Source organism: Larus michahellis, chromosome 11, assembly GCF_964199755.1.
Source record: "Larus michahellis chromosome 11, bLarMic1.1, whole genome shotgun sequence".
Lineage (NCBI taxonomy): Eukaryota > Metazoa > Chordata > Aves > Charadriiformes > Laridae > Larus > Larus michahellis.
The window spans coordinates 14,920,792-14,946,085 of NC_133906.1; the positions used below are offsets into that span (position 1 = coordinate 14,920,792).

Sequence of the window (25,294 nt, forward strand, 5' to 3'; positions counted from 1 at the left end):
TACATCTACAGGCTCTGAACTAATACTGCTGAGACAGGAATACAGCAAAGAAATGAGGTCTTCTTATACTAATAAATCATAGATAAGAAGCCACATATTAAGAGATGCACATTAAAAACATGTCCCATTCCACATTGAGGTCCATTTACCATTTAATTTTTACATTACTATCTGTTGTCGTTTTGAAGCAGCTTTAGGTTAAACCCAAAGCTAGTTTTAACACAGTATAAAAGTATTTGTCCTTTTAATTACCATAATTTTTTGGGTTTTTTTTACATTGAGGGCGCAGTCTGTGGTACCACATCTCCTTAAGGCCACAGAGACCCAGGCCATCAGTCTGCATTTAGAGGTAAGGCTTCCGCATACACTAACTTCGAGAGAAGTTGAGGGACCCATATGGCAAAATGTGCCATTATGCCTAATTAAAAATTGATAAGAACTAAATTTTTAAAACATCTGGTTACTGCAAAGAGTGGTAGTGGGCTGAATACAGAATCCCAGGATCAGAATGGTTCGGGTTGGAAGGGACCTTAAAGCTCATCCAGTGCCACCCCCTGCCCCGGCAGGGACACCTCCCACCACACCAGGTTGCTCCAAGCCCCGTCCAACCTGGCCTTGAACCCCTCCAGGGATGGGGCAGCCACAGCTTCTCTGGGCAACCTGGGCCCATCCTGTGTAGTTTTAGCAGAGTTTCCAAGAGGATCTGCTCCATGATCTTGCTGGGCACGGAGGTGAGACTGACTGGTGTGTAGTTCCCCAGGTCTTCCTTTTTTCCCTTTTTAAAAATGGGGGTTATGTTTCCACTTTTCCAGGTGTCAGGGACTTCAGCAGAATTTACAGGATAAAAGTAAGAATCCAAATTTATAACCTTGTAGTTTGACTACGAGTTATTGTTCCAATCCTTTGCAGAAGTTCAATTAAATCAGAGTAAGCTGATGTTAGAGCTGGTATCTCTGGCTAGGAGAAAATCCAACACGACCTGTGTCCAGACTAAAATTCTTGCAACACCTTCATAGACATAGCTCTAAACTCAAATGTTACCACCGAGCTTTTAGGGGAGATCTCCCCACTGCACGACAAAGCTGGAATATTTTTGTGAGGAGATATTTGTAGATAATCCCTCTTCTGTTTCGGGATGGCACAGAACTGGTGTAACAAATACACCACCCCTTTTGCTGCCAGTGTGCAGGGAGGATCCCGGGAAGAGAGCCAAAGCGAAGTGATGTAACGTGCAGCTGACAGAAATGGCCACCTGTGGAGGCCGGGCAGGACGCGGTGGGAGCCACAGGCTGGTCTCTGAAGCACAGAAGCAGGAGGAAAAGGGTCCCGCCAGCGCTGCTGCCCCTCGCCGGGCCGAGCGAGCCCGGCCAAGCTCGGGACTGACGCACCCACAGCAACGACCCCTGGGCAGGGTAATTAATAACTCACCAGGACCCACACGCATTCTTCTGCACCTTGGTTTGAACAGGGACTATTGCTTTTGTCAACATCATTTCCAAGCTTTGTCTGCAAATTTTAAATTTACTTTAGATGCTCATTCTAATTTGGCAGTGAAGCATTTTAGAAACAATTTGCTTTCAGGCTGTTTTGTGCACAAAGCAGCCTACAAGGCACCACATACCCTGTCAAGGTCTGATTTTCAAGCCATCTCCCTCTTGTTTTACACATTTGAAGCTGCTAACCTGTAGAAACTTCTTGCATTGTGGTTTTGTGAACTGATTTTTCTGATTTCTCATACAATATTTTAATGCTGCTGTCTGTGCCGTACCCTCATGCTTGCACTTCACTGCTGTTCCTTAACATCCCCTCCCACTTCGGCAAGGATCTCGTACATCCTCATCTGGTTTTATTTCTTCAGAAAAGGAAAAAGTTCTCACTAATTTGAGGCACGTACAGTTCTTTAAACATATAGGCGATGTTCCAAGAGGAGTAATACCTGCAGACAGCAGCACTCGCACTATCCTAAGTGTTTCTGCAAGCCCTTGAGGCGCCGGGGCCGGGGGCTAGATACCGCGTACGGGGGCCAGTACGGGTTACCGGGGCCGGCTCCCGTGGCCGGCTGCCCTATGCAGGGGGCGGGTACAAGGGCCGGGTGCCGGGGCCGCCCTCCGCCCCACCAGGCCTCGCTGCCATGGCAACGGGCGTGGCGGCGCCGCGGTGACGTCAGGGGCGGGGCTGGGCCTCGCGCTGCTTCATAACGGCTGTTCCCGCCGTCGCGTGCGGTCATGGCGTTGGTTGGTGTCTTTTCGGTCGGGGCCGGCCGTTAAATGTCTCTTGCTCGGGCCGACGCGGCCGGTTTTGCTTCGGCGGGTCGTGGCGTCAGGTAATGGAGGGGCGTTCAGCGGCGCCGGGCTGGTGAAAGGGGTGGCTGCTGCCCCCAGAGGCAGAGCTGCCATCTCCCTGCGCCGGCCTTTGCAAACATAAACGAACGCATACATAAGTTTGAGGGAGTTCCTGTAGGTTCTTAGAAAGTCCTGAAGCAGGTGGCCGCGTTGGGCCTAGTGGAGAAGTGGAACCGCTTAGAACAAGTGTTAAATATTGTCTGGTTGGCCGGTTATGTGGAGAGAGGGAGGTAGGTGGGGTGGGTCTGGGGTTTTGTCATGCTCATAGTTCCTGTAGGTAGCTTACCCTGAAGTAAATAAGAGCATGCCTCATTGAAATGCAGTCAAAGAATAATCATCAGTAGCTTTCTGTCAAAACACAACGGTAGGTTGAGTAGGTCTGCACAGAGATTATTTTTTTTTTTATCAGTCTGGTATTTTTCTTGAAAATGTGAGGTGGGATTGGAGGCAGTAACAGACACAGAGGATGCTCAGGGACCCTCCAAGATGGGCCGGGAATCAGGATACATTGAAGTAACACCCATAAATCGATAATCTATGGGCTTCAGAGCTACTTCTAGCTCTGCTGCTGTGAGGATTAAATAAACCCCTTAACTCTCTTTACTGTGGCTCCACTTACTTGCTTCTATATTGGAGCTAAGGGTGAGCAAATTAGTCCTTTCTTTGCCATGCAAGTTGATGAATTATTGTTGTTCCCAAGTGCTTTGGGAAGAAGAATAGTCCCGAATAACAGCATGGCCTAGCACCTGGCGTGGCAGAGTCTGCCTGTGTTGCTCCTCAGTGGCTGCTGCAATGAATGAGAACAAAATCAGTTTCTAACAGGTGATTTGGCTTGTTTATTTCCCTCATTTTGGGGTTTTGGGCTTGGCTGATGTTAATATAAATAACTCTTCCCACAGGGACACTGTAGCATGAGAGAGTGATCTGGGGGAAAAAAAAAATCAAGTTACTAGAAGGATGGATTGTTTTAACAAACAGAGAAGCAAGTAGTTTTCTTTCACTGTTGCTTGTCAACTTCTCATCTTATGATGGGACAAAGTTACTTTAGAAATGTACTTTTGTGAAGTGCTACACAAACATGTAGTGTTTACTCAAGATTAATATAGAATGACTATGCTGCAAAATGCTACCTTTTTATTTAATGTCATCCCTTATCAAACACCATTTTCTGGGGAAAAATAGAGATAAAACCAGAACTTGAAACAACTTTCTGATCAGGAAGTTGTTATATCCATTTCAGTACTATTCAAGAAGTTTGTAGAAGGAAAACATTCATTCATGTTCTAGACTGCGTGCTGGGTAAGGATTTTTTCCAAGTTCTGAAGCACTGTTAGAGTGGATATTCCTAACAGTTTCACAGAAAAAAACCACGCTTTGAGACACCACATTAAAAAGTTTGTTCTGAAATTGCTGTTTCCACCTGCTCTGGAAGTTGGTGAGTTACAAGCATATGGTAAATTGAAAATGTTTAAACTAAAATGCATATAGTGAAATCAAATAGTAATGGCAGTGAGGCATTTGAATTCATTAAGCAAGGGGGTGCTGAAAATAATTATCAGCATATATAAATCTAAAGCAATTATTTAGTGCAAATTTAATTTTGGGACATATTGAACCACCTTAGTGAGGGCAGAGCCTCTCTCTTATGGCAGTTGGGACTGATTTTTTGAAACTAGCTTAGGATATAGTTAACTTCATCTTAAAACCTACATGGGCTGTACAATCAACAGAGCAGAAATTGCAGCTGGTTCTTCAGAGGGAAAAAAAAGGTTTAAATTTATTAATAAGAGTACCAGCTACACCTGTGGAGCTGCCAGATAGGATTAAAAAGAAAATGTTCTGTTAGAGGATGGCAACATGCTGTTTCCCAGTGGTGTCAGAGGAGAAGAAATACTGTGGATGTTGAGATGTTGTTGAAGAAGTTCCAGGTGGAAACAATGTAGGATTTCAGATTTAACTGTTTTGGTGCCTGATGTTTGTGTCTTCTTGTTTCTCTCTGTGCAGGCCATGACTGCAGCCATGAGGGGTTCCCTGAGCTCCCGCGGCAGAGCAGTGTCCCACTGCCCTGTCTGGGCCACTGCAGTGAAGTGCCGCAATGGTGAGTGTTCCTAAACCCATGTTAATGATTTATACAGGCCTGAGCTTGAATTTGTTGGTTGTTTTTTTTTTTACAGTCTGCCTTCTCCCTTACGAATTAGCCAGAGCTAAATATAAACTGTGTAAAGCTGGAGGAGCAGCAACGGAATGTCAGATCAAACCGTGTGTCTGATGGGAGGAGGAGGAAAATCGGGAGGAGAGGACTGCGTGGCAGGATCTATTTCTCACAGTGCCTCATGCTGTGGTGGCCGGGGAATGACAGTTTTTTATCACTGAGCCTCTTTAAAAAGCTCGCCCCCCTGCAGCACCAGGCTTTACGCGAATGCCTATTTTTATATCCCGCTTTTAGGGTCTGAGTGAGGCTCCTGCAGCGCGGGCTCTGCCCCAACCGTGGCAGAACGCGGTGACGGGCTTTGTGCGGTGTTAATTAAACGCAGGACCGGCGCTCTCCCAGCGCACGGGTGGCCGGAGGCGGTACAAACCTCCCGGGTCCTCCCCCGGCGCGGCCGGCCCAGCGGCGCGGCCCGCCCCCCGCGGAGGAAGACGCCATTGCGGGTTGTTTGTGCAAGCGGCGGAGGGAGGCGGCGGCGCTTCGGCCGCGGACTCTTTTCCTTGCGGCCATCATGTCCACCCCGGCGAGGCGCAGGCTGATGCGCGACTTCAAGAGGTGAGCGGGGACCCCAACATCCCACGTCCCCTCCGCGAGGAGCGGACGCCCCGCACCGGGGGGGCACGGGGTCGGCCTGGCAGCGCGGGCAGCGCCGCCGGGTCTGCGGCGCCTGACCCCGCCGTTTGCGGGTTCGGGGCTCGGGCTCGCCCCGGACAGGGGAGGGGGCCAGCCCCGTGGGCAAGCGGCACGGCGAGGAGCCGGAGCGGGAGTGGCGTGTCCCGGGCCGTCCCTCCGGCCCCCCTCCTTTGTGCTGGGGGACGGGAGCTGGCGCGGAGCCCCCCGGTCCTCCCCCGGTGAGGACGGCGGGGCAGGGGTCCACTCCGAGCCGGCGGCTTCGCCCGTTCCCCCCCCGCCTCGGGGAACCCTCCGTGGGTGAGCGGGGGGGGTCCCGCCGGGCTTTGTTTGTGCTGCCCGCTTCGCCCGTGTGCCGACGGCTGGGGGCGTCTGAGGATAAAAGTTGAAGCAGTGTCTTCAAAACAAGGGCAGCAGCGGGAAGGGCCAGGGTCGGTGGAGCCTCCCCGGGCGGGCAGTGGGGGCGGTGAGGTGGGGAATAGCTCGGTGGGCTGTCGGGTTGAGATGTGAGCCCCTTGCCCTCGAAGGGCGCGGCGGCGCGGAGCTGAATGTTCTGCCGTACTTCCCGCACCCCCCACTCCTCACACAAGCTTTTGAATACCGAAGGTGTTTGGCCCAGATTTTTGAACAGACCAGGCAGAATTTAGATGTGTGTGAGGCTTGTCGGACTGACGGTCTCTCTGAAAACAAGTATTTGGGATGGACATCTAAAAACGGAGCACAAAGAATTAACAAACACTTCATGTGTCTGTATGTAATAAAAAGCAAAATGCCCTTTAATGTTTTTATGCACATGCTATTCTGTCTAAGGTTTTCAATCATGAGGAATCTTTTATATAATATATACAAACTGCTAAAGAGGTAGTTATTAGTTGCATTCTTTTAAATGTTAATGACCGAACCACAGACTCTAGAATAATTTATTTCCAGTCTGACATGTAAACACACTTATAATAGAGAGTGTGGAAAAAGGTGGGGGTTCCTTTTGTAAGCTTTACACTATGTCGTGTGATTTCTCTGGACTGGAGTCCTTGATAAGTTGTTGGGAGTGAGTCAGCGTTGATAGTGTCTCTTTTTTTAGTGTAGCTATGTTATACCAGTACCTGAAAATATATTAGTAAACAGTTGATGCATATTGTAATTGATTTACGTGGCTGTGTATAAAGCTACAGTAATAAAGGCCTGGCCTCTGAATCTAAAAAAGTTAAAGGTTTTGGAGATGTAGAGCCTGCCTCCTCTCTTGTATTTGGGTGTTGCTGTTTGCCAAGCGGGTGTTGCTTGATTCCTGTTCAAATCAAAACAGGATATTCAGTTGTTTGGGTTTTTTTATTTTATTAGGTTACATAGATGATATGAACCAGTGATTTTTCAGGGTGAGGAACTAAGTAATTTCTCAGGATTGCAATCGGACATGGTTTTTATGATTTTGTAATCTCAGAAAGACTGGTTTAAAAAGTTTGAAATTTAAGGTAGAGAGAAGACTTTAAAGCTGTGGAAAAGTATAACACCATGAACACAAAGTAAATCAAACATATTTATCAAGTATGTGACAACTTTAATACCCCAAAACTTAGGCAACTTTTTTAATGTCAGTGTGTTTTTACTTTTCTCTTTCCTACCATAACTTCTGTTTAGCCTTATATTACTTTACCTCGTGGTGAAAAAGCAGACTGTGTGCTGTGAACTCTGATTCACTTTGTTAAATATAAACTCCTTTTGCATACTGTGATTGTCAAGAGCAGTGAAGAGAGAACAGATTTTGCATCTCATCTGTTTGACTAAACCAACAGAAAAATAAGTTAATTTTTTTTTATTTTTGCTGTTGGGAAAGGGGCTACAAATACTACATTCCCCCTAGCTGTTAAAGATTTCTAGGTCCTGTTTATATCAGTCTAATTTCCAGTCCTTGCCACAACCTTTCTGTAGTTAGACCCTTTGACAGCAGGGTGCACATGAGCCTTTAAATTGATCTAAAAACCAAAGCCATCCTTCAGATGCATTTGTCAGGCTGAATGCTCAGGCATTATTGTTGGCGTGCAGCCTGGCTGTCATCTAGAAGTCCCGTTCCTGCTCTCCCTGACCAAAATAGTAGGTGGTTTATGGTGTTGATATTAAGCTGTCTGAACTGTGTGTGCTTGGAGAGCAAGGACGTAAACACAGAGTTCAGAGGAGATGGGAGCTACAAACGGAGTGAGCCCTGCTTCTGGGCTGGCTCTGTAGGGCTCTGAGTCTTTGCTCAGCATCCACATACATGCACAGTTTTTTCACAGACTTGGGCAGTGGAAGTGCAGGAGACTGTACTGGCTGTATATCAGTGTCAGCTCTGAATAAATCTGTTTACACACCCACATTTAGTTAGAATTTGTCCCTTGGTCTGCAGGCTTTTGGTGGCGACTGTCTCATTACAGTGAACTGTGATGTGGTCAAACCTCATGGTAATGCTAAAGAATTGCTTTTGAAGCAAGAGCAGTCAGTTCGTTTTCTTCATTCTTGCATAACTCAAGAGGCTGAATAGGCGGGGTGGGTAGGAGCTGTCACTGAAGGGGTTTGATCAGGCAAATTGCACATTGGGTGATTAAGGCTTGCTGGTTACATTGTTTAGGGTCTTAGGTGATTCTTAAGCAGAAACATTGGTACACAGAAGGATAGGCAGGAGAGTATCTCCATCCTGTTCTTTGGTTGTGAGGTATATATTCTGTATAGTCCAGGTTTATGAGCTTTCAGTGAGCAAGGTGTTTTTCCCTAGTCCAAGGATTAAGGAACTAAAAAGAATTTAAAATGCTTCCACAGTTACTTTAGAGATAAACACATTCGTTGAACTAGTAAGAGGAAGCAGTACACCAGTTTTCCTCTTGCTCCCTTTTGAAGCAATCGGCTTGCCAGTCAAAATAGGCTTATACCAAATTTAGCCACACAGAGTGCCCGGATCTGGGAATGCAGGAAAAGCTGCACTTAGTCCCTGTAAGTGTGCTGTGTGTCACTGGCTGGTTTTCAGCTCCTGTTTGTAATCTCTTCATTGTGGCAGCCAGCAGCAATTGCGCTTTCATAGTTCACTAGGACTGTAAATCCCAGCTGTATGTGATGCTTTAAATTATTCTTAAGAGTTAATGCTTTGCTCCCTGCACACTTAATCTTGGGGCTGACCTAGTCTGTTGGTGTAATACTTGAGAAAATTGATATGTGTTGTCTTGTAGGTTTGTCTTACAGAGTGTTGTTAGTCTGGATGTAATGCTTTTTGTATTCTCTGGTTTGGAATGAGAAAATATTAATGAAATCTGGATATTACTGTTAAATTTTACTTGCAGGTGGAAGTATTTATATAAGGTTTGTCATTCTGTATTTGTAATTCTTAGATTGCAAGAAGACCCTCCTGTGGGTGTCAGTGGTGCACCATCTGAGAATAACATAATGCAATGGAATGCAGTTATCTTTGGGTAAGTGTTTTTGATCATTGTAAAATTCTGTATCAAAGGGCTAAGTATAATAAAACCTGGTTTTTGTCTTTACAATGATTCTGTTCTTTTATATATGTAAAGTCAGGAAACTTAAAAAAATTACCAAGTGTGCGCTTGGCAGTAAAAACCTGCTTTGAGGGGTAATACAGAATGCATAAGAAAGAAAAATTGAAAATTCATTCATCTTTTTTGTTGAATAAAGCTTGCATATGCCTTAATAAATAGGTTAGACTGTGTAGGAGTTGGGTTATGAAAAAGCAGGCTTGCTCTTTAAAGTACATAAAAGCTGCATGTTCTTTGCCATTAAATCCAGATGTGTTAGCAGTGATTGGATGGATTCCCAGTAGAAGGAGGTACAGGTTCTGTCTAGGAGGTTACATTATATATCCTACAGAACAGGAACTGCCTTAGTATCCTTTCATAAAACTGAAGTATGCTTGCTAGTAATTGGCTCATTAATTCCAATCTAGTCACATAATGGCATATGTATTGTTTGGGATGATGATAAAGGTGATAACTCAACTAGCAGATTGACCATGGGAAGGTGTCTTAGATATGACGAAGCTCACAGAGGTTGCCTCTGGATACTTCTCTAAATATTTAAATTATTGCCTCTGCCTGTGTCTTGGGGAGGATGTGGAAGAAGATATGCATTTATTGTGTATGTTTAGGAGGAGGTAATGATTGTTTTTTTAACTGGAGTTTATTTTTAAAACTTTTCAGGCCAGAAGGGACACCTTTTGAAGATGGTAAGCCACTAACTTTTATATCCTCTGTCATTCTTACAAATATTGCCAGTATTAACATTGTTCTGTGCTGAAGAAATAACAGATGTTATCTGTATATAATTTACAACAAACAAAGTGAGCAAGTGAAGTAGTAAGGTCTTGTTGACTATAAAAATACTGTATTTTGATGTAAGCAGTGTCTTGTCGTAGTGGCTGATGGTTAGTTAGAATGCTATGAAGCAATGCTTATATCAGAGTTGTTTATACATCAAACGCAAGAGCTTTTAAGGGGAAGTTGGTCTAATGCTGCCAGATGTGTTTTTACATCTCCATAGCTATGCTCAACAAGGCAATGTGCTTTTCTGGTTTCATCTTTGTGGCATGTTTGATTCATCTGTGTTCGTCTAATGAAGAACAGGTGAAAAATCTTGAATTGTTCTGAATATAGAACTCAGTGAGGGGGAGGGAATACCAAATTTGTACATAAACATGAAAGTTGGTGTGTAGTGAACCACCCTTAGGCATATGAGAAATAATGAGTTTAATAATTATAGTATTATTGCAGTAATCGTCAGCAGATGGGTTTCTTTCTGTGTTGGGTTGGAGGAGTTACAGTAAATTATTCACTGATCCATAGTAAAGGTTTTCAGTGAATCAGTCATGAGTTCCAAAGACTGAGATTGCTGATTATGAAATTCCAGTGTTTGCTGGCACCACAGTGCCTTCTTAATGAAATGCCTTAAAGTCACTGCAGTCTGTGAAGGCAGCATGTTGGGTCACAGAAAAAGGGGAGGGCAGTGGGATAATTGATGTTGGGTCTGTCTGCCTTTTCCATGTATGCAGTGAGTCCTCAAGCTTCTACCTAGCTGCTGCTGCTGGTTTTGTTACTGTCACTTAAGTACAGTAGTTCCATAGTTCCATTGTCACTAGAAATATACTAAAAGAAACCAAACTTAGTGTTGTTTTTTTGTATAATGGTGTGAAGAAATATTGATCATGGAGCACATAAGTTAACTTCTTTTGTTTGTGTTCTTGGAGGTGTTCTTTTATTGTTAGTTATCTGATTGTATTTATGTTTGTTTGGACAGGTACTTTTAAACTAGTAATAGAATTTTCAGAAGAATATCCAAATAAGCCTCCAACTGTTAGGTTTTTATCAAAAATGTTCCATCCAAATGGTGAGTAAATCATTTTTATTCAGCCATAATACCCATTAAATATTATCGTGTGGTCATTCATTCTGCAAAGCTCCAGAATGCTTAGCAGCTCTCCATCTCTCTTCATTGCCACCTCCTAAGTAGATGTCTGAGACAGCAACTGCTTGATGAAAAATGAAGAATTACGATGCTGTTAAGAAGCAGCTATCTGTCTCTTTCTAATCAATATATAGCCTCAGTAGCAAAGCATGTGAGTGTTTTTGGCAGCAGCTGCACTTAGGTTGGCTTAAGGAGGCAATTCTGGTTGCAGATTCCTGCCCTCTTCCATTTAACAGCAGTCCTGTACATGCAGCCACGTTGTGAATTGGAGTAGGGAACTGCTCAAGCCAAATGTTACTTATTTCTGTCAGGCAAGATTTCAGCCAAGCCCACGCCTCTGTTTGGTTCATTGTACCCAGCAGTACTAGCCCAAGGAAGAAGGTGAGGATGCGCAGTCGTAGGGGAGCGCAGAGGAGGAGGCTGGCCCAAACTCAGTGATGTGGGCAGCATTGTGAGAGAGTGCAATGGTTCCTGCTCCAGCACTTGATAGGTTTTATCCGCTTACTCTTGCACACAGAAGATGCAACCTGTGCCTTTTACTTTTCCAAGCCCCTCTGTAGCAAAGGGGGGTATAGATTCAATTTGAGGGCGGAAGCGTAAGCCTGTTACAGCATTTCTTGTAGCTTGAGGCTGACCTTGGCTTCAGCTCTGTGATGTTTTAGACAGTGCTGGCTAACCATTCAACTGCCATGTAATGCGCAGGCCAATATGCTTCTGACAGGGTTTTTGTAATTTGTTGCTTTTCATTGGCATGAAGACTAGGGTGTAGGAGTTTGGCCAGTCTTAGTTTCATACAGACTCTTACATTAAGACTACTGATGGATACCCAGACAGAAGTAGGATTTCAGGCACACTTTCCAAAACTTTCTATTGTCTGCCTTGGTGTATCTCATAATGAGTGTAGAGTATGTGAAAATGGGGCAAGAAACTTCAGTGTGTGAGTCTGTTCACACTGGGATCCTCAGCTGGTTCCTCTCCTGCAGTAATTGGGATCCTCAGCTGGTGCAGTGGATCCCACTCCTCCAGCAAATGTCTTGCTGCTTTCTGGGAGGCCACACTTCTGTGTGAATATGGGCCAGTCACACAAGAGGAGCAGGAAACCAAGTCTACCAGTTCCTGTGCTAATGCCATAATCTTTAGACCTTCCTTCTTCTCCCCATAATTGGTTCTGTTCCAGTAATGTATCTGCTTCAAAATACAAGATGTCAAACTACAGAGGATTGTGAGGCATAACTGCTGTCCTCTTTCCTAAAGCATTAATTTAAGCACAGACTGAATTGGAACAGTAGCTCTGCCTTGAGCAGCATGTAATGAACAAACTACAAAATAAATCTGATCATTTCTAAATGATTCTGTTTTGTATTTACAGTTTATGCAGATGGTAGCATATGTTTAGATATTCTTCAGAATCGCTGGAGTCCAACATACGATGTTTCATCTATTTTAACTTCAATTCAGGTAACTTTGCATCTACTTTAGCAAATAATTATGTTGCTGGTAGTCTCTATTCCAGAATACACAGCTCAGTGATGGTGCTAGCAGGTATCTATAGCAAGGAGGACTTCAAATACTTGTGAGCTAAGCGGTAGCTTTTTAGATGAAATAAAGGCTGAGGTGCTGACCTATGTAATTACTGATTTTAAGCTACAAAACTGCCATTAGATTTTTTTTTTTCAGGAAAACAGGTACTGATTTGGATTCCTTTTTAACTGTTTTTAGTCAAGATAGGCCATCAGATGTAGAAATTTGCCTAGTGTTTGAAACACTGTAACCTTTATCATGAGGCTTTGCCCTTTGTGGTCCCCAAGGAGCCAATACTGCTGAAACCTACTTTACTTGCAATAAGTAAAAATGTCCTGGCACAGAAAAAATTTGCATTTTCTCCTGTATGATTGTTTTTACTTTTTCTACAGTGAAGTTTTGTAGGAGGCATCTTAAACCCCAAATGACAGCAGTAGCATAATTACCAAATAATCAATTAGCATTATACTGGTAACAGGCACAAATGGCTGTGTGTCTGTTAGGTTTGTGAACCTAGAAGTGTATGCAGTGCTAATGCTTATGCAGTGTGTAATTTGAGGTTCAGTAGTGCAATTATGGGTGCCTCACCATGAGTTTAACTGTGGGTTTTTTTTCAATTGGGCTCTCCTGAGTCATGTCTGCCTCCTGGAACACAAGTGATTTGAAAGCTGTAAGTTGATTTTTCCTTGATTTAAAACGTGCTGGTTTGTCTCACACTTTGTTTTCGCCTTTTTACAGTCTCTGCTTGATGAACCCAACCCCAACAGCCCAGCTAACAGTCAGGCGGCACAACTCTATCAGGAGAACAAACGTGAATATGAGAAAAGAGTTTCAGCTATTGTTGAACAAAGTTGGAATGATTCGTAACAGCTGCTTTGTTACTCTCCATCCTCATAATCATTATGTACAATTTAACTCTCAATAGAAAGGCTACCAGAAATTTCAAGTGCCACAGTTCTAAGAATTTGCATAAAAACTCATTTGCAACCGAAATTAAGCCCTCCAGTTTAGGAAACCTAAAAGCTTGTGTATCTTAATTAACGTACTTTTTATTGCATGGTATGAACTAAGTTATTGCTACATAAATTTGTAATATATCCTGTTTGTATTTTTTTTCCAAGTGTATAATGTTGGTGTGGAGTTTTCATGACAGAATATACACATTTTGTAAATCTGTACTTTTTCAAATATTGAATGCCTTATTTTTGAATTCTTTAGATTTTTAAATTGGAGAAAAGCACTTAACAAAGTTTTTATATATAAATATTTCATGTAAAACTGTTAAATACATAACCTTAGTGCAAGACATTCTGCTCTCACGCTGTATCTCTTTCAAAGGGCTCGTTCTTAGTCCGTTCTTCCTTTTGGTACGTGCTGATTATACCACGTGCTTTACGAACAGATAAATGAATCCATGATGTAACTGTCTTCACTGGATGTCGCTGCTTCTGCACCAGAGCTTAACATGACTCTGGGCGTCCTCAGTTGTATGGGGAAGAGAAGTATTGTAGCTGCCAATGTACAAATGGGGAAACAGATGTAACTATTTTGCTAAAAGTCCCGCTTTAAACCAGTGTCTGAGTTGCAAACAGGACCTGGGTGACCAGGCTGGATGAGAATGTATTCTAGTAACTTCTGTTTTTCAGGGAGACTGTGTTGTACCAAGCTGTAAGATGTTGTCATCTAAATCTGTCCTATATTCACATACTGACACTGTAATATAGTTCTGAGTATCTTCTAATAATTAAAGAGACGTCCCGTTAGTTTCCCTTGGAGGTAGGGAAAAAACTAATCCCCAACAGGAGAAAACATGCCGGCAGATTTCATGGTGTTACTCTTTGAAATGTGGCTGTGTACCATGTGGATGGGTCTCCTGTCTGTATCCCAGAGGTTCCATGTATTCTTAAATGGCTAGTTTTAAAGAAGGATGAATTTGTTTATGTAGATGTTGATGTGGTAATTTCTTACTGCATTCTGTAATTCAGGCTGAATGGCTACACTAAAGAATTTGGCCTTTTTTTTCCCCTCCCAGCTGCAAAGTTGTAATCCCTTTGTCATAATTCCAGCCAGCATTGCATGTATATTAAACCCCAAATCCCATACCAAAATACAGCTCAGTGTTGTCTGAAAAGTTGTGGAGGTTTATTTCAGCTGGAAGAGAAAATGTTTATTTGCAATAGTCGTTACTAAAAGTTAGTCTTTTTAAATGCAGTAAAACAGGGATATCAATTTACGCCTCATACCTGCTCCTGGAGTCATTTTGTAGTTGATAGGAGCAGCACTATTAAGTTTAGAATCCACAGTGCTAGTCAAAATGTCCTGTGTTAGCAGCTCCTGGAGCAAAACTACTGTACCTTGAGTGGGAACTGTTAGAGAATTTGTTAGTGTGCAAGGGCTCAGAGGCGTCAGCGCTAGGTAAATCTGAAATAGTGTCTTGGTGAGCCACTTTGCTTTCCTCGAGTCAGTGAATTGGTGTTTAGACATTCTCCAATCTATGTCTAATTATTAACAGAAACCCCAGATTTTGACTGGGGAGGTTACGGTAGGGCTGGTAGAGTGGTGTTACCTGGCTCGGGGCAGTGGCCGTGCAAAGGGTTTGTAAGGGAAAGCCTCCTCTTTCTACGAATTAGTCTGAATGTTGAAGTTACATATATATATATAGTTTTTTTTTAATTTTGCCACCTGTTTCACTATTTATTTTTGTAGATGATTGTTGAGACTAGCTGTTCGTGAGCACCCAGGTTAATTTGGCGATTCCCCACTGGCCGCTTTGGCCTGGTCACAGACGGATGGGGCTGGGGAAGCTTTGTGTGTCTGTGTCGGGAGCGGAGGAGGTCTCGTTAGTGCTCAGCGCGCCGGGGCAGGCACCGCCGTGTACACACAGCACATATAAACAATCACACGATATATATCTCTCTACTGTTTAACTCCGGCGAGGGTCGGCCCGCACCGGAAGGCCTACTCCTGCCGGGCCGCTCTGCCCCGCGCCTCGTCTGCTCCGGGGGAGCGGCGCGGGGCCGCGCAGGCGCACTCGGCCCGAGGGGAGCGGCCGCGCCCGGGGCCTCCTCGCACCGCTCAGGGCCGGCGGGGCCGCGGTGCGGATGCTGCGGGGCTCCGGGGGGTGCCTTACCCCGCCGCGGGGCTCCGGGGGAGCCCTGCCTCGTCCCGGGCCTGTCAGCCGGGCCGGCAGCGGTGGGCTCAGCCCTGCTGCGGTGACCGGGCCCGGCCGGCGGAGCTGGGCTGGTCCTGCCGAAAGCGCCTGTGGAGGCTTCGCTTAGAAACGGGCCCGGGGCGGCGCGGGCTGGGTGTCACCGGCGCTGGTGGCGCTTTGTCACCCGGCGTTGCCACTATCCCACCCCTCCCTCAGGAGGGGCTGCCCTCAGCGTACACAGGGCCGCTTGGCGTCCTGAGAACTTGGCAAAACCAGGGGGTAATGAGCGTGGCTAATGGACGGCATCAGAGCACATGTTGCTGTTTTCCTCATCGTGTTACAAAGAACAGGAGTCCGATGAAATTTAAAGACAGAAAAATTCAAGTATACCGACTCAGAAGAGCACAGTACAGTCACAATAAACTTTGTGGTACAGTTAATGTCTTAAATTGTGTATGGGGATGCCTGAGTTTTTAATTCATTAATTGGGAAATGTAATACACTAAGCTTGCTGTGACAGTGGGATTAATTAAGGAAGTTACACAGACTTTGGTTTCATACCTTCTCCTGGGGCTTTGGTTCATTGATATTAAACAGTTCATAGTCCCGTCTTTTCCATGGGATTCCGTGTAAAGATCTAAAATCACTTCGGAGATATTTTAAAATTACTCATCCCAGTGCTTTTGTGCTATATATACACGTCGTTCACCTGATTTTACAGCTGAACAGGCGGAGGCATCCACATCTGCAGCAGTTTTGCGCGGGTCGAGAGGAAGGCGGCTGCAGGGCTGCAGGTGTGACCTGTTCACGGTGGTTCCAAGTACGAGAACACCTTCCCCGTCAGGTTTGTTGTGCTAATTGTTCATAAGAAGCATCAAACTCTGCGCTGCTGGTGCTCCTTTCTTCAGATCTGGGGTCCCTGAAAAGGTCTCATCCAAACACAGTCCCAAGCCAAAACTACGAAACTGGGATCTTCACAAATGTGATTAACTTCACTAGTGTGAGCAGTCCCCTTGGGATTCTTCACCATTGTACAGACAAATGTGTGTAATTGCAGAATCAAGGCCTTAGGCTGTGAGAAGTGAAGAAATCACAGCTGGAGGTGGTATATCTGTAGCTTCTTTGTGGGAGGTTTTGTATTAATAGTCAATTAATTCAATGTGTCAAACAAATAAAGCTTTAAATATTTAGAGATTAGGAGGTGCTTAATAAAAAATTTACAGGGAAAAAGGAAGATTCCCTGATCGCTACAGTGGCATTCGGTTATTCAAAATAAAGTAGGTAGGATAACATAGACAGATCATTAAATACTTTGTGTTTACCATGTCAAGACTCTGTGAGAACAGCCATTGATGTATACCAAATACAGAGGAGAGGAAGAGCCTTATCATCTGGCCAGACTTCCCTACCTAGTGTTTTTATTCGAGCATTTTACTGTTTATGGAAGCTGTCCCAGGCACAGACTATGCCTTATTTTTTGGAAGGGGAAAGATGTCATCAGCCGACAATCTGCTGTGATGTGGGAGTTGGCAAGGTGGCGTCCTCCACCTCTCCTTTTGATGGGGCTCCTCAGTGCAGGAAAGAATGAGAATCTGGTTGGACTGCAGGTGGGAAACAAGTGACCAGAGACCCCTGACATTTGTGAGCAGCCCCAGCCCCAGTGCTCTGTTTGATTTGTTAAGTCCCTGGATAAAACAATTATCTGGCCTTCTCTCCCTGATTTCATTAATCTTTCTAATGGAAGAGCTTCAACAGAGTGTCCCCCCTGTAGCATTGGAGTATTCTGGAGAGGAAGAGCTGTGGGTTCAAAATTTGGGGTGCCTGACATCTTTAGAAGGTGTAAACTCAGCTGTTGCGCTAGTCACTGTTATAAACCCTTGCTTGGATCCAGCCCTTGGGCCATACGAACACTGTGTAGGCAGTGGCAAGTTAGGAGGCATTCTTTTTATTTCATAAAAGCTTTTGGGATAAAACCAGTCGAAAACTAGGAGATCAAAGAAGAACCGTGTGTTATTGTACACGTGTGGACAGTTTTGTTGAACATGAGTCTCCACAGTTAATCTCCAGAAAACTCTTCATATTGAAATATGGTCTGAGAGGCAAAGGAAAAAAGAGCTACATATAAACAAAAATAAAAGTATGTAAGAATAAAAGGTGAGAACCCATTAAAAACCCTGTGCTGCTCTGCTTTTGCTGTGCACTCAAAGTTGTCGTTTTGGAAAAGGATGTGCCTTGGATTATGTGTGTGCGTGTGCATAGGAGAGGAGAGGGCTTTTTGAGTTGATTATTATAGAAGCTGTAAGTAATTAGGTAGTAGTATTGAAAATAAACAGGGTTTAGGGTCTGGGTTGTTTTTTTTTGCTTGGCGTTGTTACTGCACCGTGAGTTTGTCTCATCCTGCAGCTCCCATCAGCAGAGAACAAAAAATAGGCAGAACTTTTTAGACTCTTTGATAATGACTGTAATTAGCATCACAAGCTATGGAAATTGCAGTATTCCCTAAAGGTTTCTTGTCATTCTCCCATGTTTCTGCGCTTGAAAACAAAGATTTTTAAGACAAGGTATCTTCTGTATTTGGTACTGTCCCACTCATGGTGATGTTCCAGCCCCCATGGCTGCGGGAATCCGTTCTTAATGCTTGTGTCAGAGTCGTATTTCTGAGCTGGTCTGTGTGAAAGCTGTTTCCTGCCAGAAAGTAAACACGCTACTTTAAAACAGTGTATGTTGTTCAGCATCCAAAATGAAGCCTTTTTCTTTATGATGTGGTCATAGCACGTAGCGTGGGATTTTCGGAGCTAGTGAAAATGTTAGTAAGAGAAAGTGCGTTTTAAAATCCCAGTATGTGAATGTTTTAATCAGGAATTCGATGATGTCATAAAATAAATTATTTTTGCCCTTAAAACATGTGCCAGGGCTGGGTCAAACTACAGCATAAAGGCAGTATTATGGTATGATGGCGCTGACTGATTTATTAGAGCCCTTGCCGTAGAGGCCGTTAGCATCGGAGGTGGGTAGATTTCTCCTGCCCGAGCCTCCACCTGTAGCACGGGGTGATCAGTCCTCAACTCGCCCGAACTGAAAAGATCTTGTGTTTCTTTCCTTGTTTTTCAATTTGGGTCATTAACTGCCGTGTCTGATTCATTTCGAAGCTGAATAATTCTGACAGCTGACAATTTGGTACACATACCAGAGGCTGAGCTGCGGAGCCGCAAAGCTGGCGAGGCTCCTGCGGCCCCAGCAGAGGCTCTACCTGCTGCATCCCGGCAGCTCCGGCACAAAGGGGATGCCGGACACGTATTCCCTGGGGAACTAATTGGTCAAAGTAAGGTCATCCCAAGCATCTGCAACCCACCTTCGTGTTTATCCTGGATAAACCTTTGGTTACAAACCAGCAAATGCATCCACGTTCTTTTCAAAGCTCGGAGTTGAACCGCTCAGTCGCAGCATCAGATTATTAATAGCACTCTTCGTTATCCTCACCGTTTGTTTATTATTTATATTTCTGTTCATTTTGAAGTTTGTTTGGGTGTGAAGAGAAGATCATGGGTTCACGGGTTTGTCCAGAATTCTGCCACACAAGTACAATGTTCAATAATGGTAAATATTGTTATTTTTATTACTTCATGTTATTGCTGTCATGATGGGAATAGAAGGATTTAGCTCTAGAAATACGGTACTTCACGCAGACTGAGAGGCAAATTGTCTTCAATGACTGACCAAAACCGGGAAGAAGGCAGAAATGCCATCTCTTTTGAATTAATTATGAACCACACAGCTCTTGCTATTATCTGTTTACACATTATTGGCCTTGTGATGTGCTGGTGAGAGATTTCCTTTCACTGTCTGGTCCAAACGTACGTTAAGTCCAATTTCATTAAAAAGGCTGCTCGCTTTCCCTGTTGAAAGGGTCATTGTGTTAGTTATTACAGTGTTTTCTTTGTGCTCGCTTTCCCCAAATTCCAGTAACTATTTTGTAGAAAAGTTTCAAAGTGAACTTTTGATGCCTGTGAAAGCTGCTCCATTGACTTTATTGACTCCAGAGCCTGAAGTTCTTTATCCGCAGAGATCTTTAAAAGGACACTAAAAAGTTTCAGCCAAAGCTTATAGAATTTGGTACTTATGGTTAAGTGTTATAGCCCCAACGCTGTTCCCATGGAGACCTACAGGAATTTTTCCATTGAATTAAGTGGTAGCAAAGCATACCCTTTATTAAGTGGGGAAAGAAGTAGACTGGATAACTCAATTTGTTGTTCCCGGTTTTGTTTGCGTGCTTGCTCTTCTCTATAAAGAAATAAAGGAGAAGTTATAGGTATTTGCATTGCCATCCATCTGCCTCAAGCTTCCTGTGTTTATAGATAAGGGACAGGGGTGGTTACAGTGTGATAACCCGCGAGGCAAAGGCAGAGCTCTCCTTCTTTCACTCCTTGATGGTGTCTTTCCTGGGAAACTGGGATGTGAGGAGGGCGTTTCAGTACCCCCCGTCTCCTGCTCCGGAGGGGTCAGCAGTGGCACAGCTGAGGACTTATTAGTGTTAGCAGTAAAATTCCCATTATTTACTAATACACAAAGAAATCCCAAGTATACTCACACTTCAAAAGAGTTTTTCCATTCTGGAAATTTGGGATATTGCTCAAGGGGCTGTTGGAAGCCCTTGGTGAGCCCTGCTCCAGCCACGGCTTCGAGTGGGGGCTCTACGATAGGCGTATGGCTGGATTCTGCAGCTCTGGTGTCTGAAGATCCTTAGCAATTTACAGAAAAAGAGAAAATCAAGCCCTCAAATCGTACAATATGGTGCTGAAAATTGTTTTTGGTTGAAGCTGTGTCAGGAAATCCTTGGCTACTGAAGTCAACAGACTTATGAGTGATTTAAATGGAGTGAGGGTTTTGGCTATAATGAAGTCCTTTCATTTTGGCTCACTGAGATTTCTCTTGTTCTTTCTTAGTGCCTTATGACACATTCACTCCATCCCTGCTGCAAACAACGAGAAATTATACTATCATGGTCTCCCTTTAAATATTTTCTATTTGAGGGCCTAGTGAAAAGACTCCAGAGGCAAATTCTTGGTTTAGAAGTTGCTATTTATGTCTAGACACATCTGAATGTCGTTATGCTTTGAATGTTCTGGATTGCTTGCCATTTTCTTTGTAAAGATGTATGAGTCTAGAGAGAGAGTGCATTATTTTAAAGTAACTTGAAATAAGCTTTAACCAGCTCCGGGGTCTCTACTTGTTGCAGCTGGCTCCCTTGATAAAAATACATAACAAAATAAGCAACGCTACAAGCAAAAGTCTTATTTATTGGTGTTTTAAAGCAGCGTGGAAATGTGTTCTCAATGTATGACGTTGGATTCTGTTGGCATATTAGCGTTTGAATTAGTGTTTGAATTTGTTGGCAGTTAGTATTAGAATTTGAATTATTATAGTGTCTCAGACTCCTGGTTGTGGCCGGGATCCTACGGGCTGTCCACAAACAAAACCACTGTGTTGCCTTTATTCCGAAGGGCTTTCAGCCCACGTGTAAGGCAGGTGATGACAGGGAACACAGTTGGACACAGAAGGAAAGAAAATAACAAAATGCTAATCAGTGCCAAGAAAGCTAGCGGTCTCACTATTGCTAATCAACTATCAAGCATTGTAGTAAATAAATAGATAACTTTAGCAATTTACACATTTCTTAAAAAAATATGATTACAGAGTTATGCACGCCTGGAATAAGCCAAGTTGTCCTCAATGTGCATTTCAGCTCCAAAAGCAGGTTACACAATATGGTTTTCATAGACCGGGTGATCTGTCTTCCACCTCTATTTTTCTGCAGTTCTGTATTCCTAAAAGGATTCTTCAAGGTATTCTAAAATACTACAACTTAAATTGCTGCTTGGTTTTGTTCTTTGCCGCAAACTGTGTTTGCTTAACAGAGTTACAGAGGGTCAACACGAAGAGCAGCCTGGATCTCTGGCTCTACCGATGCTCACCCACTTGAAGAATGGCCTCACAGCTCTTGTAATTATGCCTTCTTTGCTGTTTTGTAGATATTAATGTCACAGCATTCCTGTACGGGTTAAATTAACAAATACAGAATTTTCTAGCATTTTTCTTTTATGAGAAACGGATCCTCCGGGTCAATCACGAGACTTCTTGTTTCTGGATTGAGCGCGGGCAGGGCAGGACTGATGGTGATGGTAGTCGATGAAATGGGCACACGCGTGGGTATGAATCTCCAAATCTGCCCTGGATCTCCAGGGTGGGACCACAGATGTTGAGTGTACGGCATACGCCAGCTAGCTACGGCATCAAGACTGGCTGTGAACACTCAGGGACATTTCATCCCTAAACCTGGCAAAACGGAGGTCAGGTGGATGCAGGAGAAGAGCGAGACGCTTCGGTTTCACATCACTTTAAAGAATACAAAATGTCATTAAATCTCTGTGTATCAACTTATCCAACTTAATTGTCTTACTGCTGGCTGCATGCTGGTTTACATTCCTTTTTAAAGGACGAAGAAAATTTTTCAAACGAACGATCAAAAGAATATTTTACTCTTTTCACTTTCAGAGTATGGGGCCTATGAAACATTTATTCAGGAAATGAAATATTAGGGCCTGACAGGTATCTCTAGCGTCACTGAGTAAGCAGGTTATCTGGAGATTTCTAGTGCAAACAACCCCGTGCTTTGATGAGTACGTGAGTAATACCATTACAGGAGTTTGAAAGCTAGATTAGATTGGGGTGGAAGTCAGAGTCATTTCAGCAATTATAATAAAGTCTGAAAATTAACAGCCTATTACAATGAGAAACATCTTTCTTCATCAGTCTGTTCCTTAAGCAAAGAGTAACAGAGCATTTTGGTTTACCGTCTAAATAATAAGATTTTTGTTGAGCAGGGGGGCTGCATGTAATGGAAGGAGATTGGTGCCTCGTAGCTTAGATTGTAGGGAATTTTGCAAGAGGATCAGTGAAATGTTGCAGTCCTACGTGGTCGTAGCTTTATGTTTGTTATTGTTTTTCTGTATGACATCTGTCTGCGATTTTGACGCTTTATATTCACGCAAGGTTGTCGTCAAAACCATGCACACCCTTCCTGTTAACTTGAGTGGTTTGGAGCTCTGAGGCCTTAAATTGTAATTACATCCCTTCAAATGTCAGGTTCTCCAACAGCATATCACTTCTGGCAATAGAAACCTAAGCAGCTTAGGTGATATACACCTAAGTACCTTAATAGCTTCCCCATGGTATATAACGTCCGGGGAATCTCCCCGCGCCGGGAACCTGATCGGGGGGATCTGAGTCACAGTGACAGCTTCGGCAGACGGGCGGGCGGCGACGTACGGGAGCGTGTGATGGGCTCGGAGGCGGCGAGTTGATGATTTGCTATTTATAGACGCACGGAGAGGCTCCGAGGCAGGAACTCCATGCAGGGCCACTCCTGCATTCGCTGGGGAAACGACTCCTGGGCAGAGCTGGGAGCGAAGCACCGTTTGTAGCTGGCGTAGTCTCAGAGCGCCCTGATTGTAGGAACACGTGGACGTGCCACAGAAGCAGCTTTTGATGAGAGGCTGAAATACTGCACATTTCAGCAATGCACACACTGCTGAATTTTACCTTTCTGTTCCTTGGTGAGTGTGTTTTGTTTTCACAGAGAAAGAATGAAATGACGCTGTGTACCCTTTACATCAAGAGCAGTCTCCTCTCGTTATTATAGGGTATAACTCAGGAATTAATTTGGTCCAGTTTATTTACTGGATGATCCTCTCTCTTGTCAACCAATTCTGGAAACTAGAGATATAGGACTTACATACATTACCTGGTCTAGTGGGAGGTGTCCCTGCCCGTGGCAGGGGGTTGCAACTACATGATCTTTAAGGTCCCTTCCAACCCAAACCATTCTGTGATTCTATGAATATCCTTCTCTTCGTAGGAGACATTGATGATTACAGCATCCAGTTGCATCTAACTCATCACCATCAGCTGGAATCGAAACCAGAGATTGTTTTTGTTTCAGTTATTTAGTAAAAGAGTGTCGTGTTTTAGCTATCTCCTAAAAAAAGGGGGACTCCAGAGCTCAGACTGCCAGTTAGAAACTTGGAGACCTCCACAGAATGAGCCTATGGGCTGTAGCTGGGAGATGGCTGTATGATAAACCTGCCTGCTGCAGCTGGCGTGAAACCGGCCCTCCGGATGGAAATCTGAATATAGGGCTCAATGATGACACTAACAGTTGAAAATGTGCCATGTGTGCATCCGAAAAGCTGCCTGTCCAAGGCGATGTGGGGCTGAGGTGGTCAGTGGTGGGAGGACGCTGCTGGGAAGGTGCTAGCTCATTCAGGGGACTCATCCCATGCAGTTTGCCCGCAGCCGTACCAGCACAGGGAGCGGTGCCATCTCCTGTGCTTCCCTCCATAGTCCCTAGCGTGGTTTCAGATGGGGTCAGCACTTTCCCAGACCGTTCCTGTCCTAGACAGGGCTTAAGACTTGGGCCATTTTCAGTATGGGGTTTGGACATGCCACTCTGCTCCAGAGATGGGAAGACTTTAATAATAAGGATGATTATAGTCATCCTGTGCTAGCTGACCCCGGTGCCAGGGAAGGTCCAGCATGTTGAGTTCAGTTGGAGAACATGCCCCCTGTTTTCCTGACAGAAGGGAAAAAATCCAATTGCAAGAAGCTATAAAACAACAGACATCATAATCCTACAAGTAGGCTGGAAGTTTTGTCATAAAACATTTTCTCAAGAAGGTGTTTCCTGCCTTTCTGCTGCAAGAAAAAACACATTTCTCTCCCTAAGGGACTGAATGGAGCTGTGCCTCTGGCTTAGACCCATGTGTCCATCAAAGTCAAGGATCAATGTCATGCTTGTTTCATGGATGCTGAATTGAGTGCTTAGGGGCCAGCTCTGAGAGTCTGCACACTCTTAAATCCTGATGAGCTCAATGAGCGCGGAAGGAGCTCATCACCTCGGCGGATCAGGCAGATATTGGAGCCAGCGAAGCCTCGCTGAAGCCCATGTCACATGCTTAAAAAGGTCAGTCACGTATTTACAAAAGCCCGGCAGAGCTGAATTGCGCCCTGATTGAGATTATACTGGAAGCAAGACATGTGATTGCGCTGATGTTTACATTATTTCCCAAGAAGGTAGAATTCAGGCATTTATGTTTGATGGGTTTGCACCGTGCAGAGCTCGCAGCCTGATTTGTATTCAGCTGCTGCGTATTGAGGCCGGTCATCGGTCTTGTAAATGGTAGATAGGAGGAATCGCTACAGCAGAGAAATATTTCCTCTGTTTTAGGATAGATTTTAACCGTAGCCTTCTGACTCCTGATAACCGAAGCAAGAGTTATGTGTCTGGCGGTCTCTGCCCTACACTCCTGGTTATTTATTCCGCGATGTGCAGGAAGGAAGGAGACGTGCGCAATCTCCATTCTTGTTACCAGGAATTGTGCACCTAATTCTCTGTGCATTGTACTGAAAATGAACTAGTAAGATGTGTTCTGCATCAGCAAAAAGGCTCCCTTATTCAGCTGGAATGAGAACAGGCACGCTATAACTTGGGAGTAAAGAAAATCGCTGTAAACGATTTCTTTAAACAGAGTCTGTTGGGTTTTTCCGTAAATTTTTGCTGAGGGTGAAGATTCTGCAGGGGTTTTTTTCCTCCTTTTTCCTACCCAATTGCTAACCTTTCTGTTGCATGTGTTTCTGCTGCTTCTAGCACTTTTCATTCTGATGGCAGTTTTTCATCTCTTCACTAGCTTATGGCTAAAACAGTCCTTGTAACAGGAATTTCGGTTCCTTACTCTCCAGAATAATTATTTCCATTTGTTCCCACTCCGGTCCTGGGGGAAAGGGCTTCCTCCTGTCTCGCCGCGATGGATCCGTCCTCCCCATTCCTCTACTTTGGGCAAATGTCTTGTCTGCAGGTGTCAACCCTGAGTGACAGCACCTTTCTGAGCTGTACTTTCAAGTCATTCTTAGCTAATACATTGCCTAAACGTATTAGGACTTATTATT

The 25,294-nt window shown here is 44.2% G+C and overlaps 1 protein-coding gene across 3 annotated transcripts; it reads left to right on the forward strand.

The window, feature by feature from the left end:
* Positions 1–2,219: 2,219 nt before the first annotated feature.
* On the forward strand, positions 2,220–13,449 carry UBE2B (ubiquitin conjugating enzyme E2 B). 3 transcript variants are annotated; one of them, XM_074603570.1, is made up of 7 exons: positions 2,220–2,323; positions 4,347–5,106; positions 8,535–8,615; positions 9,360–9,385; positions 10,453–10,542; positions 11,990–12,078; positions 12,880–13,449. In XM_074603570.1, the coding sequence occupies exons 2-7, from the start codon at positions 5,063–5,065 to the stop codon at positions 13,006–13,008; spliced, it is 459 nt and encodes a 152-aa protein (XP_074459671.1). In that variant the 5' UTR covers positions 2,220–2,323; positions 4,347–5,062; the 3' UTR covers positions 13,009–13,449. The 3 variants fall into 3 exon arrangements, with proteins under 3 accessions (XP_074459671.1, XP_074459670.1, XP_074459672.1); XM_074603569.1 differs by lacking the exon at positions 2,220–2,323 and having other exon boundaries at positions 4,352–4,440; positions 4,517–5,106; XM_074603571.1 differs by lacking the exons at positions 2,220–2,323; positions 10,453–10,542 and having other exon boundaries at positions 4,418–5,106.
* The last annotated feature ends 11,845 nt before the right edge of the window (positions 13,450–25,294 follow it).